This window comes from Hippopotamus amphibius, chromosome 3 (genome assembly GCF_030028045.1).
Source record: "Hippopotamus amphibius kiboko isolate mHipAmp2 chromosome 3, mHipAmp2.hap2, whole genome shotgun sequence".
NCBI lineage: Eukaryota > Metazoa > Chordata > Mammalia > Artiodactyla > Hippopotamidae > Hippopotamus > Hippopotamus amphibius.
Window position 1 is genome coordinate 78368910 of NC_080188.1, and position 23234 is coordinate 78392143.

Genomic DNA, 23234 nt, shown 5'->3' on the forward strand with positions numbered 1-23234 from the left:
AGATACCATTTGCTTTGAATCTTGATTTGGTTGCATTATATTCTTCTAAAAATAAGAAAATCCCTCCTTTTAAAAAAAAATAAATAAAGCAAGGAGTAAAAAGAGGGAAATTGGAACCTATTACAGAACAATTTGCAACTCGGGAATCCCTGCTTTCATTCTATGAGCTGAATCAGATTATGGCCCAGGAAGAGTTCCCATGATTTTTTTTAATATGATAGTTATCTCTCATTTCAGAGTTGTCGTTTTTCAGGGAAAATAATGAATGGAACTATTCATCCAAGTTTTATACAATTTCCCCATTACTTCATTGATTGCTCAGTGAATACTAATACTGTAGGATCAAAGAAAAGGTCTCGCTTCCTCACTCCAGGCTTTAATCTGAATAAGGTAAACAAGACAGAGAAAGCAGATCACTTGTAACAGAATGGATGACTTTCTATTGTTCATTTCAACTATGGACTTGTCCTATTTAACCTTTTCACTAATTCCTCCTCAGATCTATTATTTACTTTTATTTCACATTGTTAGTTACTTAAGCATAGATAAAACAGGAATTTCAGAAAAAGACTGGGGAAGCTTGAAACAAATTTTGACTGCTATCCAAGCTTTATCAGTGGAATAATTTTATTTAATGCTAAAGCAGTATACTTCTAAAATGAATGAATTTTTCCCAACAAAATATGAATAACCAGCCATTACCAACAGTGCAAATAGGTATTCTTACGTGTCATAAGTGACAAGCTTTACAAGTTACTTTGAGTTTGTTTCAGGGGGAAAAAAAAGAAGGGGCAGGGAATGGGAAGAGGAATCCAGTGCTATTCTTTGTAAGGTTAACAGTCATGTTTAAAGTGGAAAATCATGAGGGTCAGACCAGTAAAAAAGTCTGGGTACAGCTCCAAATTGTAGTTAAAAGTTGCCTGGGAAAGGAAGCTGTAAAAAAGATAAAACTCTTAACAACTACTCCAGATGATGTGTAATTAGATACCTGGGAAAGTTGCAAAGATCCATTAATAAGGCAGCTTTGTTCTATTTGCCTCAAACTCAAAGCCACATCAGTTCTTCATCCCTCATTTCAAGTAATTGCTCAGTGGTATCTCTGATAGTCTCAAAGGTTTATCCTAACTCAAGAAGCATGGAAGTGAGTTTCTAAAAAACTTCATTTCCACTTAGACTTGGCTTAGTTTCTCTTTATTCTCCTGGTGTTATGAATTTCCTCTCACCCTGGTGTAATGCAATTCAGGATCTCATTTTGGGGTCTGTTCCCCATTGCACATAGTTATTCACTCTTTTATCTTAATTCTATTGTCAAGATCAGGTGACTGGTTAATCTCGCTACCTCATTTTTCTTTGACAACAAACTACCCCCAAACTTAAGTGGTTTAGAACAACCTCCATCTACTTATTATCTGACTATGTTGTGGGGCAGAAATTTGGGTGGTTCTTCCACTCCTTGTCACTTCGACTAGGGTCTCATGGTGGATTTCAGCTGTCTGGTAAGCTTGTTTCATGGGTCCAAGGCTCACATACTTGGCCCCTTGGCAGGAACAGCTGGACATCTGAGCTCAGCAGAGCCCGTCTCCCTCTCCATGCAGCCGAGGGCTATTCAACACCGCTCCAGCGGGCTCAGGGCTCCAGGGTAGAACCTACTGCTCCTTCGGAGGCCAGGTGTGAAACTGACAAAGCATCATTCCAGCTGTGCTCAACTGCTCAAAACAGCCACAGGCCAGCCCAGATGAAGGGCCCAGCTGAAAAAGTGTCCAAATATCTGCAGCTATCTTTTTTTCCTTTTTTTTTTTTCTTTTTTCTTTTTTTTAAATTGAAATAGAGTTGATTTACAACGTTGTGTTGGTTTCTGGCGTACAGCTAGGTGACTGAGTTATACATATATAAATATATATTCTTTTTCAGATTCTTTTCCATTATAGGTTACTACAAGATATTGAATATAGTTCCCTGTGCTATACAGTAGGACCTTCTTGCGTATCTATTTTATATATAGTAGTGTGTATCTGCTAATCCCAAGCTCTTAAATTATCTCTTCCCCCTCCTTTCCCCTTTGATAACCATGAATTTGTTTTCTATGTCTGTGAGTCTGTTTCTGTTTTGTAAATAAACTCATTTGTATCATTTTTTTTAGATTCCACATATAAATGATATCACATGATATTGTCTTTCTCTGTCTGATTTCACTTAATATGATAATTTCTAGGGCCCATCGATATTACTGCAAATGGCATTATTTCATTCTTCTGCAGCTATCTTTTAATCCACCCTACCTGGCTTCTCTTTAAAGTTCTTCCTGCTGGTATTTTGCCTCCAAACCTCTGATGGCAGTTGGTTTGTCTGTCACATAGGAGACATAAATCATAAACAAATGTTACAAATGGTCACATTTGCTCTTAATTAAAGATATGCAGACATAAAGATATAAGTACCACTTTACCTTATGGAAGTGGCAAAATTGAAGAAAAATAAATTCTAATGGTGGCAAGCATTGACAAGCACTTAGTAGAAACATTTTTTAAAGGTACTTAAGCTACTTTTTCATTTCCTTGGTTCAGTAATCTCACTCAAGATAATTAACCCAGAAAAATCATTCAAAAAGAAAAAAAATCTGTATGTGCAAATGTATCTGTAGGCATGTTATTTACAACCTTGAAACACTAGAAATGAGGTGACCATAGGAGAAGATATAGGTAAATTATATCAATATCTTGTTATACTGTGTAGCCATGAAATTAATAAAGTCCATGCCTATATAGAAACATGAAAAGTGAATAAAGCCAAAAACAAAATTGTAACTGACAAGATTATAATATATATTCAAACTGTACTTATGAGAATAGAAATGGGCAAAGAATAAGAAGAAATCAGGACTTCTCTGGGGGTCCAGTAGTTCCGAGTCTGCTCTCTCAATGCAAGAGGCACAGGTTTGATCCCTGGTCAGGGAACTAAGATCCTGCATGCCACACAGCACTGCACAGTGCAGCGAAAGAAGGAAAGAAAGAAAGAAGGAAAGAAAGAAAGAAAGAAAGAAAGGGAGAAGTGAATATAGATTTTGCTGAAATGACCTTTTGAATTTTTTTTCCACTGTTTTAAAGTACATTCAATAATATTCTCTTTTAATTTAATGAGTTTCCCAGATCACACCTTAAAGATTCAAAAGCATGCATTAAATGCCCTAAAATATGTAAAAATCTATAGACATATACAGTAATAAACATCTTTACATAAATAAAACATGTAATTTATTCTCTTGGCATGTCACATAACAGAGTTCAAGGTGGTGTCATGGGAGAAGACTCCCCTGGGACTTGGCCGACCAGAGCCCTGGCCCAGGCACCCCACATTCACTGAAGACAAGACAGAGGACTTGGTGACACACCCACCCTCAGGTTCCCAATGAGAACAAAAAGGGAGAAGGATCAGCCCAGAAGTCCCTCTTGGTTTTAAAGTATTTTTTTCTAGGATTCTGAAAGTATTAGCTCTTTATCTGTTGCCTAATTCAGGGCTGGCTTGAAAAATGAGAAAATATTTGGAATGTATGTTGGCTGAGGCCAATAAAGACAAATGCGTGGTAAGGAAGCAAACAAACATGATTAACTGAATAGATATTTATTCGGCACCTGTTGTAGGTCTTATAACCAACATACAAGATGTCTGCCCTTTGGAGCTTATATTCTAAAGGGAAAGGTGGACATAGACGGTAAACAAAATAAGTAAAATATTTGATTGGTCTCATAGGAGTAAATGCTATGGAGAAAAATAATCAGGCTGAGTGGGACAGGGTACATCTGGAGGCGAAGCTGGCAGTTTTAAATAGGGCGTTCAGGGAAGGCCTCTGTGAAAAGACACCATTGCATAAAGACCTGAAGGAAGTGAGGAGGCAGCTCTGAGGACACCTGTAGGCATTCCCATTGGGGTGGGAACCCACGGGGGGATTTGAGCAGAGGGGTGACATGGCTGGCTTACATTTTAACAGGTTCACCCCAGGTGCTGTGTACAGGGCAGACTGTAGGAGGGCAAAGTGGGCCCAGGGAGACCAGTTAGGAAGCTATTTCAATAATCCAGGCAGATGGTAACAGGCAAGATGGTGAGAAGTGGTTGCATCTGGATATATTTTGAAGGAAGAAGTTGCAAGGTTTGCTAAAGAACTGGATGTGCGGTAGAAAAGAAAAAGAGAAATAAAGGCTAACTTCAAAGTTTCGGGTCTGAGATGATAAACGCTGGAGAGAGGGCAAGGAAGAAGACCAGGAGTCTGATTTGGGTGAGTTTTGGTGCCTATCAGATATCTGAGTGGAGATCTCACGTAGGCAGGAGGATATACACGTCTAGAATTAGAGGTGAGGTTCTAGGCTAGAGTTATAAATCTGAGAATTAGTTATCAGCATACAGATAGTTTAAATGATACTAAAGCCATAAGACTGGATGAGATCACTTAAGAGAGAGAGAGTAGATAGAAAAGACGTCCAAGGGCTAAGAAGAAATCCTAGGAGAAATCAGTGCTAAGAATTTGAGGCACGAGCGTGACCCAGCCAAGGAGATGAGATGGAGTGGCCGATCCCATCAGCAGGAGGAAAACCAGCAGAATGTGGTCAAAGCCAAGTGGAGAAAGCATTTCAAAGAGGAGGGGTTATTTCTGGAATAGTTTTTGTTGGCAGTTGGCTCAACACTTGCAGATTTCTTATGACAGTGAGGATGTCATATACACACCAACTAGACTGAAGGCTGTTTATAATCACACCTAGTAAGGAGAATATTGTGTACTATGTGTTGTGTCATTATTGCCCAAATAGAAATCATTTTTGGAATACCCAGTATTTCTTATCCTCCACACCTTTCTCCACCTCCATCATCACAAATGATTATTTGTAATTGCTCTTACGGTTGTTTTCTCATCTCATGGAGATGTTATCAAGATCAGTGTGATTACAAGTGGAAAATATTCTGATTCTCAGTCATGTGGGCTAATGAAGGAGCAGACTGATTATGAATCATTTGCTCAACCGGACACTAAAAATTACTTCTATTTATTTTTAAATGTTGAACTTATATTGGGTTTTAGATATGTAATATTCCGGGAACTCATGGGCACATTATAAAATGAAGCTGGTCTTATGAACATATTCACCATTAGAGCATGCAGGCCACATTTTCTTACTAAACCACCTTCTGTCTCCAATCCTGCCGAAGAAATCTGGCTTTCTGACTCGCTTAAGAGATAAAGTGTTTTATTTACATCACCTTTCCTGATAAGAGGAGGAGAGAAGAAAATGATATAATTCACCAACAGCCTCTGGATATAGACATCCCATCTCCATTCCTTTTAGCTTTTACTGGACATCAGGCTGCCAGTCTAGTAAGGCAGCAGAGAAAAGCAAACAGAAATAGAAAGCAAAATATTTAGCAGTCTTCATCCCCCTGGTAATAACCATAAATTTTAAAATGCAATGTTGGCTACATCGTAAAAGGATTTTCTTGGTCTGTTTGCATAGCTGTATTTTATTCCATTCTGAACTAATCTGGACTTTTTCAGGGATTGTTATTGTACACCAATCTTATTTACCCTAAAACTCTTTTGCAAGACATTTCTCCAGCAAATTTTCGCTGTATATATGCCACGTAGCATCATCGTGCATACCAAAATTATAGGTTCTAATCTACAGTGAAGAACAAGGTAGCATAATTCCTAGGAGTTGTGTTTTCACAGGTGTACCTTTTAGATGTACTGAGAACACTAACTATAAGAGACAGGAGCTTGTTTTGGTGGTGATGGGTAGCTTGCATCTTGTCTTGGCATTGCTGACTAATCTTTCCCATTAGGTTGCCTGGCCTGCAAACCCACGTGCACCTGTCCCAAATGCTTTGGTCTGTTTTACAGCCTTCTTCTGGCACTATCTAATGAAAGCTATAAAAAGAGAATGTTTCCTTTCCATTACAACAGCAGCAAAAATTTCAAGAATGAAGCCACAAAAATACTGTACCACAGGTCCCTTCTTAATAGTAAGTCTGAAAGCAGTTAGCACCAGACCATCACATCAGGTCAAAGAGCATAGAGTTTCTGAAACCAAACTTCCTTTAGACTTAACATTTAAATGTGATTATTATCATAAAATATTAAGGTAAAAAATAAGGCGAACACAATTTCCTAATGCTTGTTGGTGTTTTGATTGGCATAATAGTTCAGTTACATTTATATCCTATGCTTCTTTATGAACCATTCTTTTTCTATCAAACTGTAAACCCTAAAGATTAGGAACCAAGGTATATTTAGCTCAGTTTTATATATCTGGCACAAGGCCATATGGGAGAGAGATAGTTATTCTTTGACGTTTTCAAATATTATTATTAGAAATATTTATTGACTAAAATGGCCACCTGGTACAAGCCCACTGTGATTATATTTTGAGGGTAGAAGAAGGGAGAAAATAATGGAATATCTATGGTACCTATTCACTTAAGGATATCTAGATTCACGTCATAGATAATATTTCAAGTTTTTAAATATAGAAACAGAAGTAAGATATTACCATAACAAGTATCAGCAGCTTTCACTACCCCTTCCATCATCCAGTTTTTCCCCTAGCTTAAAAAACATAGCACACCTATCTTTGCTGCCACATCCTAAACTCTCACAAGATTTCACTAGACCCCACGTGAAGACCTCAGACTCAGGCCTGCAAGCCAGTTGATCTCTGAATGGGTAGAACTTTGAATGGCCCCACTTGTCTTTCACACCAGGACTCACAGAAAATTCCTAAAAAGCCAATGGTTGGTCACTGGCCAACAGAAGGCCCTTTCCAGCATTTTTAATTTTCATTTAATTGAAATAAAATTTCTTGACAACTTGATTCCATCACCTCCCCCCCCTTTTTTTTTAGGTACAGAGCAGTTGCCTCCTGGAGTCGTGTTCAGGGAATCGGGATTCCCTTGGTCACAGCCATTGAGATTGTCTCCATTTGGATCCTTTCTTTTATCCTGGCCATCCCTGAAGCAATCGGCTTCGTCATGGTGCCCTTTGAATACAAGGGTGAACAGCACAAAACCTGTATGCTCAATGCCACGTCAAAATTCATGGAGGTACGGACAGCTTCAAGGAAATTCCTTGGGGACGGGAGGAGGTCTTCCTTTACCATCACCAAGGCTTGTTGATATCACTACACTGCCGAGTGTGGTTTCTTCTGTTACTTCAGTGGAATGTTCTTCAAGTGCATTACAGGAGATATTAAACCAGGACTTAGCTTCTTGAATAGAACGACTACTTTGTGTTCACTCTTGTACTGTAGCACAACTGTAGACAAACAGTTGCTCTGTGCCAAACAACTCAGAATTCTGAAACACACTAAGAAATTGGCGTGTATGCGTGTAGTGCTATTTGTTTTGATAGTAAGGAGTACAGCACAATTTCCATTTGACAGACACCCTGATACTCATTTGATGCTACTTGTGGAAATGCACATTGCTCACACGTTTTTTAAGATAGATTTTCTAATTCAAAGTAGAAAGTCATTCTCACGTGTGCTTGTATTAGCACAGATTCTGTCTGATATACAAATAATATAAATTTGCAGGACGTTTTTAAAAAGCGTTTTAGTGTAACAAATTCAGTTGTTGTTTAGTATACCTGACCACATTAATTTTTCTGAAAAACTTAATTACGTGACCGAGTGTATTAGGAAATGCGTTTAAAATGCATATTTCCTTTGCAAAACTAGTCACATGTAAACTGAGGAGGAAAACCAGAAGGGTAACTATTTCTCTTAAGTCAGCATGATTTAGTGCTTTGATGAAGTTTCACGCAGCTCAGATTCCACATTTAATCATTTACAGACATCTCAAGTGTGTTTTCCTACCTTGGAAAATTCACAAAATTAGTGGTTTTACAGTTGACCACTTATCCTGCTTGGAAATTCTTGTTTTAAAATCAAAAGTGCTCATGAACATGGCCAAACAGGCCACCTTAAAAATTACAGTCTTCTACTGATCTACTGATGTTTTTATGAAGTCAGCCTCCACAGTGTAAAACACAGTAGTAGGAGGCTATCAGAATTGAGACAGTGTGAATGAGCAACCTAGAAAACCCTGACTAAAATGTTAGAGAGCAGAGGCTCAACATAAGAAGGAACTTACTGGGCGTTCCCCGGCAGGCCAGTGGTTAAAACTCATGCTTTCACTGCCGAAGGCATGGGTTCAATCCCTGGTCGGGGAACTAAGATCCCACAAGCTGCTTCTTTCTAGCAATGAAGCTAAGAGTGGCCTGTGTGTGTGTGTGTGTGTGTGTGTGTGTGTGTGTGTGTGTGGTGGGGAGGGGGGAAAGGGGGGAAGGGGGTGGGTAGCACCTGGAGGGCTGCAGTAAAGGGTATGAGTTTGAACTGATGATTTTGTAGATTTCATTCCGAGTCTGAAGTTTTAGGATTCTCTTTCCCCTCCTGTTCTCTTTTTCTAATTTGATTCCCCCTCTTTTTCTACTCTTTCCTCCCCAACTTTGCTTTAACCTAGACTGGAGGGAGGACCCTCCATACCCTTGCGAATGACATCAGTTCAAAAGAAATGTGTGACCCCGTTCTTGACAGGCCTCTGCCATGGAACGGACAGGGGACTCCATCCAGTCCCCTCCAGGAAGGGTCAGCTTCCAGGCCCTCCGCAACCACTCCTGGGTAGTCACACCCGGCCAGCAATGCACCCAGAAGAAGGGGGTACAAAGGAAGGGAGTCCTCCAAGTAGTGTTTGTGTTGTACGTAAATGAAAAGAGAGTCCTTCCGATTTTTTGTTTGTTTTTTAAGTTCAGTACTAAAATCTTTCTACCGTGTGATGTGAATAGGAAAATACTCATATAAACAGATTGGAATAAACCGACTCCTTTGGGAGTCTGCACTTAACCTGAGGCTAGAATTCAGGGGTCTGTGAACTCGAATGGAAAGGAAATTACACGTTTATTTTCACTAACTTCTAACTGAAATTTCTCATTTCCTTCTAATATGGATGTAGGCAACAAATCACAGTAGTATTTAACAGTACCATGTTTTTTTCACTAGTAGAAATAACAGACATTTTCATACCACATAACATTTATATAATCTCGAAATATCATTTACATTCATCTTCCTTCTACATTCTGATAGAACCACCATTAGGTCTGTCATTTAATTTATTAAACACATATATTACTATATCAGAATTTTCTTTTTCATATTTTGATAGCTGTGTTTTGATGTAATTGGTTTCCATTGTAATCTTACATATTTTATTTCATGCACTTGAGAGTATTATTCTCAGAAAGAATTACCATCTTCGCCAGAAATCCAAAGGGGTCTGTGGCATAAAAATAGTTAAGAACCCCTACCCAGAACTTCTTTTCCTCAGGAACCATTTATAGAATATTTTAATAGACATGTTATAAATGTAGCCTACTGGGCCCCTTTCTATATTCAGAAACTCTCCAATTTTTCACAGAGCAGCATGCTTATTTTTTACTGTGGGAACTGAGATATTACAGGAGGCTGCATTATCCTTAGTAAATAAACAATCTGGAGAAACAGCATAAGGAAAGGAAAAGCAGTTCTTCCCAAGTTGGTGAGGAAGAACTTAGATATAATTTTCTAATTTCCATTTTTATGGGTATTATATTTTCTCCTTTAAAAACACATAAAACTGAGTAATCCTGGTATTTACAAATTCTGTCCACAGGGAGATAATGCCCAATGTGCCTTCAGATAAGCTACGCTGCCTCAATAGTTTCCAGGTGGCAAGTATTAAAAGAGAGCGGAAAGGGCATGGTTACTGAGGGCTCGAGCTGGCTGGCTGCAAGGTCACATAGCAAACACACCAGACAAAGGGTTAACTCCCAGGAACCAAAACTCCACAGAGAAGCCATCGGTAACCTTCGCTATTTCCAAACTAGATAGGCACATTAAGTACACTTTAATCACAAGAGTCAGAAGTAAACCAGGCACTAGCAAAATGTTGAGACGCACCAATAAAGATACAGAGTCTGTATGTCTCAAAATCATGTTTTATGAGCTTTGGAAGGGAATTCTTTTTACTGATTAGGGCTCTTCCACTGTGTAATGAAAACCAACTTCAGTGCATTCAAAATATCTTTGTAGGGCTAAATTTTTTAATTTAACTTATTGAAGTATAGTTGATTTACAGTGTTGTGCCAATTTCTGCCAAACAGCAAAGCGATTCAGTTATATATTTATATGTATTTTTTCATATTCTTTTCCATTATGGTTTATCACAGGATACTGAATATAGTTCCCTGTGCTATACAGTGGGACCTTGTTGTTTATCCATCCTATATGTAATCGTTTGCATCTGCTAACCCCAAACTCCCAGTCCTTCCCTCCCCCCGCTCCCCTCCCCCCTTGATAACCATGTCTGTTCTCTACGTCTGTGAGTCTGTTTGTTTCATAGATAGGTTCATTTGTATCATATTTTAGATTCCACATATATGTGATATCATATATTTGTCTTTCTGTTTCTGACTTACTTCACTTACTATGATAATCTCTAGGTCCATTCTTGTTGCTGCAAATAGGATTATTTCATTCTTTTTACAGCTGAGTAATATTCCACTGTATATTCATCTGTCAATGGACATTTAGGTTGCTTCTGTGTCTTGGCTATCTGTGTATAGTGCTGTTTGTCAGTATAATTTTTCATGCGATTTGTTTGTGTGCTATTATAAAGCCAAGATAATGTCTGGAGTCTCCAGTTTAGCTGAGTTTTGACTGCTGCCTCCAAGCCCATTACCACAACCAGAGAGCATGAGTGTGCAAACACACCTGCAGGCATGACGATGGTGAAGCCACCAGAGGTGCCGTAGAGCTAATTTTCATTGTAATCCTCTTCTTCCTCTCTCCCTTCTCTTCTCTTTCCAGTTCTACCAAAATGGAAAGGACTGGTGGCTGTTTGGGTTCTACTTCTGCATGCCCCTGGTGTGCACGGCCATCTTCTACACGCTCATGACTTGTGAGATGCTAAACAGAAGGAACGGCAGCCTGAGGATTGCCCTCAGCGAACACCTGAAACAGGTAAAGCCACCAAGATCACGAAGGCGTGGCCAAGGCTGCTTTGTCCTGGACAGCAGAAGGCCTACAGATACTGTATTTCACAGATTTAGCCTGACTTCCTAAAAATAAAAGTACTGTCCTGTTCGTATGTCTTGTTTTCTTTAGAGCTAGAGTGTGAGGCATTTCTTCTGTGAAGTAAGGATCCAACCTGTGAAACAGGTGGCCCTGGGGCCAGAGCCCACATCGAGAGGAATTATTCATGTATTTTGCCCAGAGTATATCAAACGTGTGTGTGTGATTAGCAGTACATTAAATTGGGCTTGGAGCTCTGCCAGGACAAAAAAAGAAGCATATGACTTTCTCCCCGGCAGGCTTTGCAGTCTTGTTGTGAAAATGAAACACAAATATGAGATAATTGGAAAATACAAGCATAGGTTGTGGTAAAGAGTAGCCTGTGCTATAGAAAGCCGAGGCGGGTATAAGATAGTAGTCCAGTAGAACACAGCATGGCACCACCGTTTTGAGGAGCAGGAAAAGGAGATGGACTTCGTTAGAACAACATGTAAGGTACGATTCATGATAGGAAACGGGATTGGATACATAAGAAGTCACATTTTAAAGGATCCAAAGTTCTAGAAGAAATTTGAACATGTCAACAGGAGACTATTGGTCCCTCCCAGGCAGCACATAGAACAGATAAAGCTATCACGCCTTATGTTTGCCGGCTCTGGGACACTGGGCAAATTGCTTAATCTCTCTGAACTTCTAGTTCTTCAGAAAATGTATATAATAATACCTGCACTTTTCTGTACAAATACCAATTCAATTTTGAGTCTTACATTTTTTTTTTATAAATTTATTTATTTACTGGCTGCATTGGGTCTTCGTTGCTACACATGGGCTTTCTCTAGTTGCGGTGAGTGGGGGCTACTCTTTGTTGCGGTGCACGGGCTGCTCATTGCGGTGGCTTCTCTTGCGGAGCATGGGCTCCAAGTATGCAGGCTTCAGTAGTTGTGACACCCAGGCTTAGTTGCTCTGCGGCATGTGGGATCCTCCCCGACCAGGGATCGAATCCATGTCCCCTGCATAGGCAGGCAGATTCTTAACCATTGCACCACCAGGGAAGTCCCTTGAGTCTTAAAAATTTTTAATGAAATGTATGTAATAACACATCAAGGGGGTACCTAATGCAAGTGTGGTGTCTAATAGAATCCAACTCATACGTAGTCATAAAATGTTGATATATATTAATTCAAAGACTAAAACTAGGACCGTGGGTAAGTTTTCAGTCTCAACAGACAAGTGTATAAGGATGACCAGTCACAGCAAAAGTTAATGTGAGTTGCTGATGGAGCCTGGAAATCTGCCCTGTGTGATAACCATACAACAAGCATCATTCTTCATCAGCAACTCTTTTCGACTAGAAGACTGATTGTTTTGAGCATCAGCTCCCCATCTGTAAATTGGACATAATAATATATGTATCAGTGTTATTAAGAGAATCAAAGGAATTGATGTGCATACACATGCTTTAAAAAAATCTAACATGTTGGGCTTCCCTGGTGGCGCAGTGGTTAAGAATCTGCCTGCCAATGCAGGGGACATGGGTTCGATCCCTGGGCTGGGAAGATCCCACATGCCTCAGAGCAACTAAGCTCATGGGCCACAACTGCTGAGCCTGCGTTCTAGAGCCCTCAAGCCACAATTGCTGAGCCCACATGCTGCAACTACTGAAGCCCACACTCCTAGAACCCATGCTTCACAACAAGAAAAGCCACTGCAATGAGAAGCCCATGCACCGCAAAGAAGAGTAGTCCCAACTCACCCCAGCTAGAGAAAGCCCACGTGCAGCAAGGAAGACCCAATGCAGCCAAAAAAGAAAAATCTAACGTCACACAAATGGTAGCTATTATCTTTTATTAAAACTTAGGAAAATTATCTTGAGAAACTTTAGCATGACATCATCGAGGCATGAATGTTTCAAGTACTCCAGATGTGAAACATATTAAGCGATTATTACCTTTTATTCCTGCAATAGCGGTAACTAAGTAGAATAGATTTGTGAAAAACAGTGTTTTTAAATGTGATTGAACCTATTTAAGCTATGAGTGGCAGCTGCTCTGAAAATAATTGAATAGGGATTGGGAGCAATAATAAGATGTTCCTGCTTCATATTTTCATAGCATTTTTTAAGTTTTCAAAGAGCATTTCCATATCATTTTGGTACGTGATTCCTCCAAACACCCTGTGAGATCAGCTGGACAGACATTACCCTTATTATACAGGCGGTTAAGAGACTGGCTCAACCAAATGGAGATTAGAGCCCAAGACTTGGTCCCCATGCAGTAGATGTTCCCTTGTGTCTCACTCAAAGCTGGAGCAAATTCTAACAGCAGGAGAGCAAGCCTGGCCTTCAAGTGGGACCTCAGGGGAGTTAGCTCAGAGTGAAAGACCTGCCACCCTGTCCAACATCCAGTATGGCTCTTGGTCTTACTTCATGTGTGGTTTTCTCGACTTTCTCTTCATTATACTGACAACACCTTTTATCAGTTAGGGATTGTGTTTGGATGCAGGTAGCAGAAAACCCAAAATAACAGGGAGTAGACCAAGTAGGGGTTTATCTTTCTCCCATAGCAAAAAGTTCAGATGTCATTGGCTCAGTGGTCAAGGGACTCAGAAGCCAGGATTCTGCTGGTATGCTGACCTGGCCTTTATTATTGGAAGACAGCAGCTACAGCTCTACCCTTATATCTGCTTTCCAGGCAGCAAGAAAGGGAAGAATACAGATCACATTAGTGTGTGTACACCAAAGGAATAGCCCCCACTTTTAAATAGCTTTTCCAGAAACCCCACACAATGATTTCTACGTAGTGTAATTGGTAAGAGCTTTGTTGGGTCACCACGCAGATGAGGAGCCCAGGCTCCCCTGCTGCTCTGACAAAATCGAGGATCTGACTGATAGCAAGGAGAACAGAAGAATGGATATTAATTAACCAAATATCAGACTGTCATGGCAACATATTAATATCACCTTTTAAAAAGTTATCTTCTTTGAGGACATGCTCAGGGGAGATAACCTCTCCTCCGACACCCTCCTCTTCTATTTTTCTCAGCACACTGTGTTTTTGTGTACACAAAATGGCCCTTTAAAAGGATCCCTCATTCCTATAGATTAATAAATAAAGGAATCCTTTCTTTCTCTCAATCATCATTCAGCTTATGCATTCTCTGAAACCATAGCCCAGCTAGCTAGCAAGCTAACTCTGAAAGATTAAAGAACTCCCAGTTCTTGGGGCTAGAGCCGCAATTTGTGACAACTGCCCTGAAATCTTTTTAAGTGGCTCTATTAATCATGTGGGTTTATTGTAGGCTTCCCATACTTAATGCTATATGCTTCGGATTGAACCAGCATTACCCTTCCAAACCCTGTTTTCAATCAGTTTTATTTTGACATTAAGTGATCCCAGTTCCAGACAAGTTGCATTTTACGTTCCCATTTGCGCTTCCAAATACATGCCCTGTAATACTCGAGTACAATGCACGCAAATGACTGGTTGCAGATAATTCTTAACCTATGGTTTTGCTGATCCTATGCAGACCCCAAAGCATGTAAACCTGCCACTGGAATCAGGCCAGGGACAACATGTGCCAGTTTTTCTAATCGTCATTGCTGATTATCCTTTACCCTCATCCCTCTATTTGCAAACAATGTATCTTTGGAAGCTACATGTCATTAATGAAAGAATTTTAAAAGGAAAAAAATCCCAGTGCCAGCTTTCTCCAAGATCAAGAAATGAAGAAAACATGTTGTTCTTCCTTTGTCTTTTCTGCTTCCTACTCCTGTTTTTATTTCTAAACATCTTCGTCATCTTTGTAGACTCGTCCTTTTTTTTTTTTCCCATGCCACGCGGCTTGCGGGATCTTAGTTCCCCAACCAGGGACTGAACCCAGGCCCTCAGCAGTGAAAGCCCGCAATCCTAACCACTGGACCACCAGGGAATCCCCTAGATTTGTCCTTTTTTTATCATGCTAGTGTCAGTCACCTTGACTGCCATGCTGTCATTAATGCTGGTCAATTAACTGTTATTGAGACTTTTAAGTAACCCTTCCCCCCATATATTCAACACACACACACACAGACGCACACACACACAGACCTGCCACAGTGTTGGCTCAACCCCAGCCAGTTCCCACCTCTGCCCACCATCAAACCTCTGTCTTGGTCCTGATGACCAGCCTGAGGCCACCATCCTTCCTGCCAGCTGCCCCAAAAGAACCACTAACAACTCCTTGTTTAGAAGCTGGACTCCAAATGTTTTCTTATTCTTTTTTTTTTTCTGGCCGCACTGTGCAGCATGAGGGATCTCAGTTCCCCAACCAGGGATCAAACCCGTGCCCCATGCAGTGGAAGTGCAGAGTCCTAACCACTGGGCAACCAGGGAATTCCCTGGACTCCAAATCTTGAAGCGGTGAAGGTGTGGTGAGGGGCAGGCTGCTCTGGCATTTCTTCGAGTTATTCGTTCCCAATCTGTTACTTCCTTTTGTGTAGCTCTTTCCTTTAGCAGAAAAACACTAAACTGATTGTCCTTTTTCCCCCCCTCTCTTTGCTTTAGCGTCGAGAAGTGGCAAAAACAGTTTTCTGCTTGGTTGTAATTTTCGCTCTGTGCTGGTTCCCTCTTCATTTAAGCCGTATTTTGAAGAAAACCGTGTATGACGAAATGGACACGAACCGATGTGAATTACTTAGGTAAGATCCTATGTACTCAGGAGGAAATTGGAGTTTCTCTGATTTCACATGTATAAGACTTTTACAAAACCACCTACTCTACATTCTCGTTAGCCCTGAAAATTAAAACTGTGAAGTTGTTTTTCTTTAGCTGACATAGCCCATAACTGATCTCAAATTTTTGTGCAAGCCGTATCAGTAATTTTGCCGCTCCCCTCCTGGGGCTGTGCATAATGGTTTGAGTTAACCAAGTGGTGGGTATATATGTAAATGTTCTGCAAAACTGAAACTGCCATTTAAACAAGGACTTAAAAAAAAATTCTGACTGCCACCTATAAGAAATGGCTTCTGGGCAAGAAAAATGCTTATTCTAGAGATAAATGCTAGTTAGCAGATTTTAAAACGTTATGTTCTAATTTATCTCTTCTATTTTCTTTTGCTCTAGTTTCTTGCTGCTCATGGATTACATCGGTATTAACTTGGCAACCATGAATTCATGTATAAACCCAATAGCTCTATATTTTGTGAGCAAGAAATTTAAAAATTGTTTCCAGGTAAGACGTTTTGCAAGTATTTTTTTAAGAACAACCAAATGAGTACATTAAGTAGCCAACGGGCATGGTTCATTCCAGTTGTAAATATTACTTTCATCAGCTGTATTTTTTAGTAGAAAATAAAAAAATCACATTTTATTACCCAGAAGGAGGGTCAAATCGTCAGCATAACTGAAAAGCAATATCTATTCAGACAACAACATATTCAGAGGTTAAAATAAAAAGAACTAACTTAATAACATGCCAATTTAGTACCCTGTTTAAAAAGAAATACTCCAAGTTGAGCTCCAGGCCAAAAGAATAGATAAAACTTATTCATGCCTTACATGCTCTTAGACTTTAACCACAGTCTCAACAAAACATAAACTCGTTGTTAAGAAAGCTCTTGCTAAATGTTATTTAATAGTATACTTAATAATAGCCTTTTCAAGGAAAGTAAATGTTCATGGCTTTGGAAATCTAAACTAACGTAATTTAATTCAAAATCAATTCCCTTCCATTCTTCAAATCTCCTTGTAGCTAAGCCAGCTCATGTCCTCCAGAAGCTCCAAGTACTTCCTACTGAGGTGTCACTTTTCCAGTTCCTAGAATGACCTTTAACATAGAGTTAATCCTAACTGGATTCTGTCATCTTTGGCCAAGATGTTTAACTTCAGTTTATGGTATGTGTTAGGAAGAGTAGCATAGAGTTCAAGGGTGAAGGATCTGGAAGGCAACAATCTTGATTTAGATCACAGCTCTGCACTAGCTAATTGTGCTACCCAGGTCCGAGCAGTGCCCCTCCTGCTGCCTCCTGTAAAATCAGATGCTCACTACACCTATCTCATAAGGTGGAATGCAGTGAGTTAATATATGTTAAGCGCTTGAGATGACAGAAAGTGCTCAATATGGGTTTATTATTATTAGGGATAGAAGAGAGGAAAAACACAAGTGACTGCCCTTGTGGAACTTATCATCTAAAAAGAAACAGACATATATTAACCAGAGAATCCTAGAAATTGATGACACTTGGTATGGAAGTTCTTGCTGCCACACTTTTGAAGTCTACTGGGTCATGTTTACAAGTCATGAAATGCCCTAAGAAAGATGCTGCCCTAAGAAAGATTGACTAGAATGCAGGTCATAACAAATATATGACGTTATCTGGAGTTAATATCAGTTGCTAATTCGTTTACATATTAACTAGAAGGGAATGGAAAAAAATCAAGGCGCAAGCTTTCAGAAATTAAACACAATTTTGACTTATCTTCATAAAAAGGCAGCATACCCAGGGGAAAGAGCCCAGTAGAGAGAGTCCTGCGTTCTGAGTTCAGTTCTGCCTCTTATTATCCTCTCTAAGCCTCCCTGTTCTCATTCATAAAATGAGGAGAATAGCACCTACCTCCTCGGGCTGTTAAGAGCATCAGAGGAGGTGCCCAACGCAGAGAGCCACACAGGCTATGCAATGAAGAAATGCTGGGTCCCTCCCACCCACGCCCACCCCAAGTCACAGAACACTCTCTCTCCACCAACACTACCTTCCCTTCCTCTTTGACTTGGTGAATAAATTAAAACAAGAAACATGGGGTCTGTTGCTTTGCACTAGAGTAAACCGTTTAACTTCTCCCTAGAGGTCACAAACTCCCCACCCTAGATTACTGGCAAGGCTCACACTCTGTCCTCAAATGCCTGTGGACATTCACCCCTTGTTGGTGAGCCTCCGTGTTTTTCTGGGAACAGGTTGGTCGCCTCATCTTAATTCGAGTCTGTTCCTTTTCCCAGTCTTGCCTCTGCTGCTGCTGTTACCAGTCCAAAAGTCTGATGACCTCGGTCCCCATGAATGGAACAAGCATCCAGTGGAAGAACCCCGAACAAAACAACCATAACACAGAGCGGAGCAGCCATAAGGACAGTATAAACTAAGCATCTTAAGGAACATTCATCAATATGCTTCAAATCCTACTGGAGAGAGAGAAAAACACAACAGCAACTGCGTCTCCAGAAACCTCTCCTTTCACCCTTCTTCCGTGACTCAGTCTCACTCTCTGGAAAGATGGTTTTCAAAACATTGAAGGGTTGACTGGTTTATACCCACAGATTCAACAAATATTACTCCTTTGATTTATCTAATTTACATATTCTGCCTGTTATATTCCCAGGCCTAAAAAATGGTGGAAGTTGGCAGGGGGAAAGGAGATTGTTCAGTTAAACCGGAAGAATATATACTGCCTTTGCATGAAAATAGAGTTTTCAAGTACAAGGCTAGCTTTCATGGCGGTTCTGTAGAGTGTTCAATAAGAACTGGTGACCATGAAAAGCTTAGAAATTATGACGAAGTTTTCTATTTTTTTAAAGTAATTTTGGTTTTTTGGCCAAACACAGTATGGGTTGAAGTCACCTTTATTTGAAATGTCATTCAGTGCCAGTATTTTTTAACTGCATGGTAGCCTACAAATGATGATTTGAGCTTATTTACACATATTTCATCCCCAAAAAAGAAGTAAAATGGAATTCAGGTGAGCAATTAGGTTAATATCTCTCATGTCACTGGCTTATTTTTAAAACATAAATTATCAAGCTGCAAGAGCTTACAAGAACTTAAAGCACAGACTGATATCCACATATGGCAGTTTAATAGCTGCTATTCAAACAATTTTTAAGAACCTATATATTTCTTTTCTAGTGGTGTTTCATTACAGGACATCTTATACATATTTTTATGTTAAATTTAAAAATAATGTTTGAATGAAATAGTTGTCTTTTTCACAAGCTCAATTTTTTTAATGGAAGCATTTTATGTAAAATCAGTACCATATACTAAAAATTTAAATGTATGTGTCATTTGACTATGCCTAAGGCTTTCAGTGCAATGCATAGACGTCCAAAGCACAGCCAGGAGAAAAGGATTGAGTATTTTTAGAAGATTTGGAAATTTTCATTGAGATTTATTTTTGGTATTAGTAACATGTATATGTGTGTATATGTATGCAAATATACATACACATATACACATACATGTATACATATCACCTCATATTCTCTTTATTGCTTTTAAAATGTTGACTGGCAGTAAGACTTTTTTTGGTCCTTCCCTTTTCCATACAGGAATATAGGAAACATAATTTCAAAGCAGCCAGCTGAGTTTATCATGTCAGTGAAATATAACTGCCACCATGAACTTAAGGCTCTCTGGATTTCCAGTATGAACCTAAACACCTCCCTCACCCCCACTCCTCACATGGTCACCATTTCAAAGGGCCCACAGTGACTTCTGCTGGGCATTTTCCACGATGTTTACAGACTGTGAGTATAGCAGAAAATCTTTTACTGTGTGTATATAAATATATGTATATATATAAACAACCATACATTTCTTTTAGCCAATTTTTCTGTGATTGTCTCTGTGGAATGTACTCGTGTGTGTGGTATCCGCATGTGGTGGGATGGCATGTATGGACTTCATGTAATCTAGTATGAATGCCCTGCGGCTGTGCCCAAGCACACACTCCAAGTGGAATCTAGGTGGCTGTTCCTCACGACAACCAGCCTCAGTTTTAATCTATCTGTGTTCATAAATCTTGTGACCATGTTACCATTACAAATGGAACGTGGGAGATGGCATGAAAAAGGACGAGCCATGGGTTGACAATGGGGTTTTGGTTGGTTGGTTGGTTAGTTGGTTTGAAAAAAGCAGTATTTGGGGTTGTATTTTGCCCTGTGGTGGAGAAAAAGTCATTAAAGTTTGAAGTATTATATCATCCCAATCCTCAACTCAACGTGGTGATGCAACTGACAAGTGGGCAGATGTTTCTATCAGACTTCACCAGAAAGACTGCTGATGATAAATTAGCTCAGCTGATTCCTTGGGCTGTATTTTAGCACAGTCATGTATAAAATGATATCAGATTCCAGCCATCCAATTGCAGGGCTCTTTTATGTGTTAGCATTCAAATTCCATTAGTCCACTGGTATGTCACATGCAGTGATATATACCTATAACATAGCCATAGGTTCACACCATTTTGTGTAGACAGTTGTCTTTTTTTTTTTTTTTTTACGATGCTTTATTTCTTACATATGAAAAATGCATTTTACAAGTTCAGAAAGTCATAGATTTCTGAATAGCCACACAGGCTTCCGTGTGCATTTTGTTCATGGACCAGTAAGTAACCATGGTTGACAAGTAGGAATATTTCCAGTTTCTACCTTGATCACGTCTTTCCAAGTAAATCTGTATAAATGAGCCAGAAGCCAAGGCCCTGCACTGGCAGTGGCCCATAAGTATAAAATAAAAGTTTACAGAAGCCTTGCAAGTGTCTCTTCATTTGTACATAGTTCTATGTAGGAAATGTTTCTTACTCAATGCCTGTTGCAAACCTCTCCCTAGTAATAGCCAGGTGAGCAGTTTTACTTTCAAACAGATACTTCCTATCTGTACTCTATTCTCAACCAACTTTATTGTATTGAACACTTAACTCACCCATTCATTCCTTCATTCGCCTTTCCTGTAACTTTCAGTGAGCATCTACTATGTACCAGGAGTTCTTCTAGGTACTGGGGATATCGCAGGGAACAAAACAGGCAAAGTGCCTGCTCTCGTGGAGCTTGAGTTCTAGAAGAGGGAGTTGGACAATAAACAATTGCGTTCAATAAACAATATGTCAGGTGGATACCTGGAGGAAAGACACATCTACAACCAACTGCTTATTTGACCTTTCCAAATGCACAACTAACAGACATACTGTAGCTAAAACTAAGGTCGTGATATCCTTCTAACCTGCCTGCCATAATATTCCTCTGCGCATGTATTAGTCAAGATTCTCCAAAGAAACAGACCAATAGGATAGATAGATAGATAGATGAGAGATGATAGATAGATAAAGAGAAGTTTGGTCTGTTTTTGTTTTTTGTTTGTTTTTTCCTATTTTGGGGGCTACTCTGTGTGACATGCAGGATCTTAGTTCCCCGACCAGGGATCAAACCCACACCCCCTGCAGTGGAAGCACGTCTTAACTACTGGGTCGACAGGGACGTCCCTAAGAGAAGATCTTTTAGTGAGCATTGGCTCATGTGATTATGCAGGCTGAGATATGTATGCCATGATGTGCTATCTACAAGCTGGAGAACCAGGAAAGCCAGGAATATAATTCAGTCCAAATCCTAAGGCCTGAAGAACAAGGGAGCTGATGGTATAACTCCCAGTCTGAGGCCAGAAGAACCGTGGACAGCTCACTGGTATAAGTTTCAGAGTCCAAAGGCCAGAGAACCACCAATGTCCACAGGCAGGAGAAGATGGATGTCCAAGCCCAAGAAGAGACAGAAGGAATTCATTCTTCCTCCTCTTTATTGTTCTTTTCAGGCCCTCTACTGATGGGAGATGCCTGCCCACAGCGGTGAGAGCAGATCTTCTTCACTCAGTCTCCTGATTCAAATGCTAATTTCTTCCAGAAATACCCTCACAGACACATCCAGAAATAATATCTTCCTAGCTATCTGGGTGTCCCTTAACCCAGCCAAGTTACACAGAAACGAACCATCACAGCTCAGTTAAAGAGAACCCCATCCTTTGAGTCGTCAGGACAACAGCTTTGACGTCCCGTCCCGCATCTTGTTCTCATAGCTTATACCCAACACCTCGATAAATCCTGACAGCCCCATCCTCAGACTATCTCCAGAAAATGACCCTCTCTCTCTTTCTCTCTCTCTCTATCTCCCCGTGCTCCCCTCTCTGCCTCCACCTCCCTTTTCTGAACCATTCAATGGGTTTTGACAAAGGGAGAGTGACAGTTATCTACCATTAGAGTATCATTCAGAATAGTTTCACTGCCTTAAAAATCCCCTGTTCTCCACCTTTCCTTCCCTCCTCCCCTCCCTCTTGACTTATCTTATCACTCAACACAGATGTAGCAACACCATATTCCCCTGTGCTGATTGCTGGGAACATGAAATCAGATGTATAAATAAATACATGCACTGAAGGGCTTAGTGGTGACGCAGTAGCCGTCAGCATCAGGGCAGTAATGGCACAAAGGCAAAAGCAGTCCAAATTCTTTAAACTTCAGCTGGTGACATCCGTGAGCACAGTGTGAGGGCTATTGTTTCTACAGTCCTTATTTTAGCCAGTAAAATCATGTCACTGCTCGGAGAATGGCATTATACTAAGCAGTATAGCATTGTCTCTACCTTAGGAGTTTTTTAAAAGTTTGTAAATATATGTTACTCTCCATCCAAAAATAAACCTACCCAGGAAATTTTAAATTATTACAGTAGTAAAACAAATTGGAGATTAAGTCCAGGAAATAGCCAGGACAAATGTGAATCTTTCACTAGTCTATTATCTCTATTGCTATTTTTAATATTTAGTACTGTTAGTCCATGAGAGTGTATGAAACACTATATACATGTAGAGTGAGGATAGTGCATTGTCCAAAACCTTTCCAGCCCTGAAATTCTGATTCCTTTGTTTGTAACATAACCTAGCACAGTACTGTACTTATTGATTTTTCTCCATACTTCAAACAAGCAGAGTTAAATCAAGGCACAAGTCCACTATATGTAGCTGATCATTTCTGAAATTCCAATGGAGTCTTCACACTGAAAAAACCCAGTAGTTTTTAATAATCCTACATTGGAGAAGCTTCTGTCACACTGTCCTCTAAGTAATAACAAAGATAAACCAGTGTCTATATTTGGTCAGCGCTGATACTCCCACTTTTTTGTTTCTAAAACTGAAAGGAGACAGGCCACAGCTCTTAGAATCAGGGAACAGTCAAGAACTGAAAATAACATTGTCACTGCAAAGCCAGCTTTCCCAGTGAAGCCTGATAGCAGATTCAGTTTTGATTTGATGAAGCCAGAAGTCTTAATATCTCATGGTTTCCCAAGCTTTTAGCATCGATATTATTCAGTTGATTCTGTGTTTCTTCCTGGGAGGTAACAAATTAGGAACAGCAATGC

General features: G+C 39.9%; 1 protein-coding gene across 1 annotated transcript in view; it reads left to right on the top strand.

The window, feature by feature from the left end:
- EDNRA (endothelin receptor type A) overlaps positions 1–20587 on the top strand; it is a 76524-nt gene extending 55937 nt beyond the window's left edge. Inside the window, exons 4-8 of the mRNA XM_057728019.1 lie at positions 6885–7083; positions 10887–11039; positions 15632–15765; positions 16190–16298; positions 18060–20587. Coding sequence (XP_057584002.1) covers positions 6885–7083; positions 10887–11039; positions 15632–15765; positions 16190–16298; positions 18060–18200 — 736 coding nt within the window. The 3' untranslated portion in view covers positions 18201–20587. The remainder of the gene's footprint in view (positions 1–6884; positions 7084–10886; positions 11040–15631; positions 15766–16189; positions 16299–18059) is intronic.
- The last annotated feature ends 2647 nt before the right edge of the window (positions 20588–23234 follow it).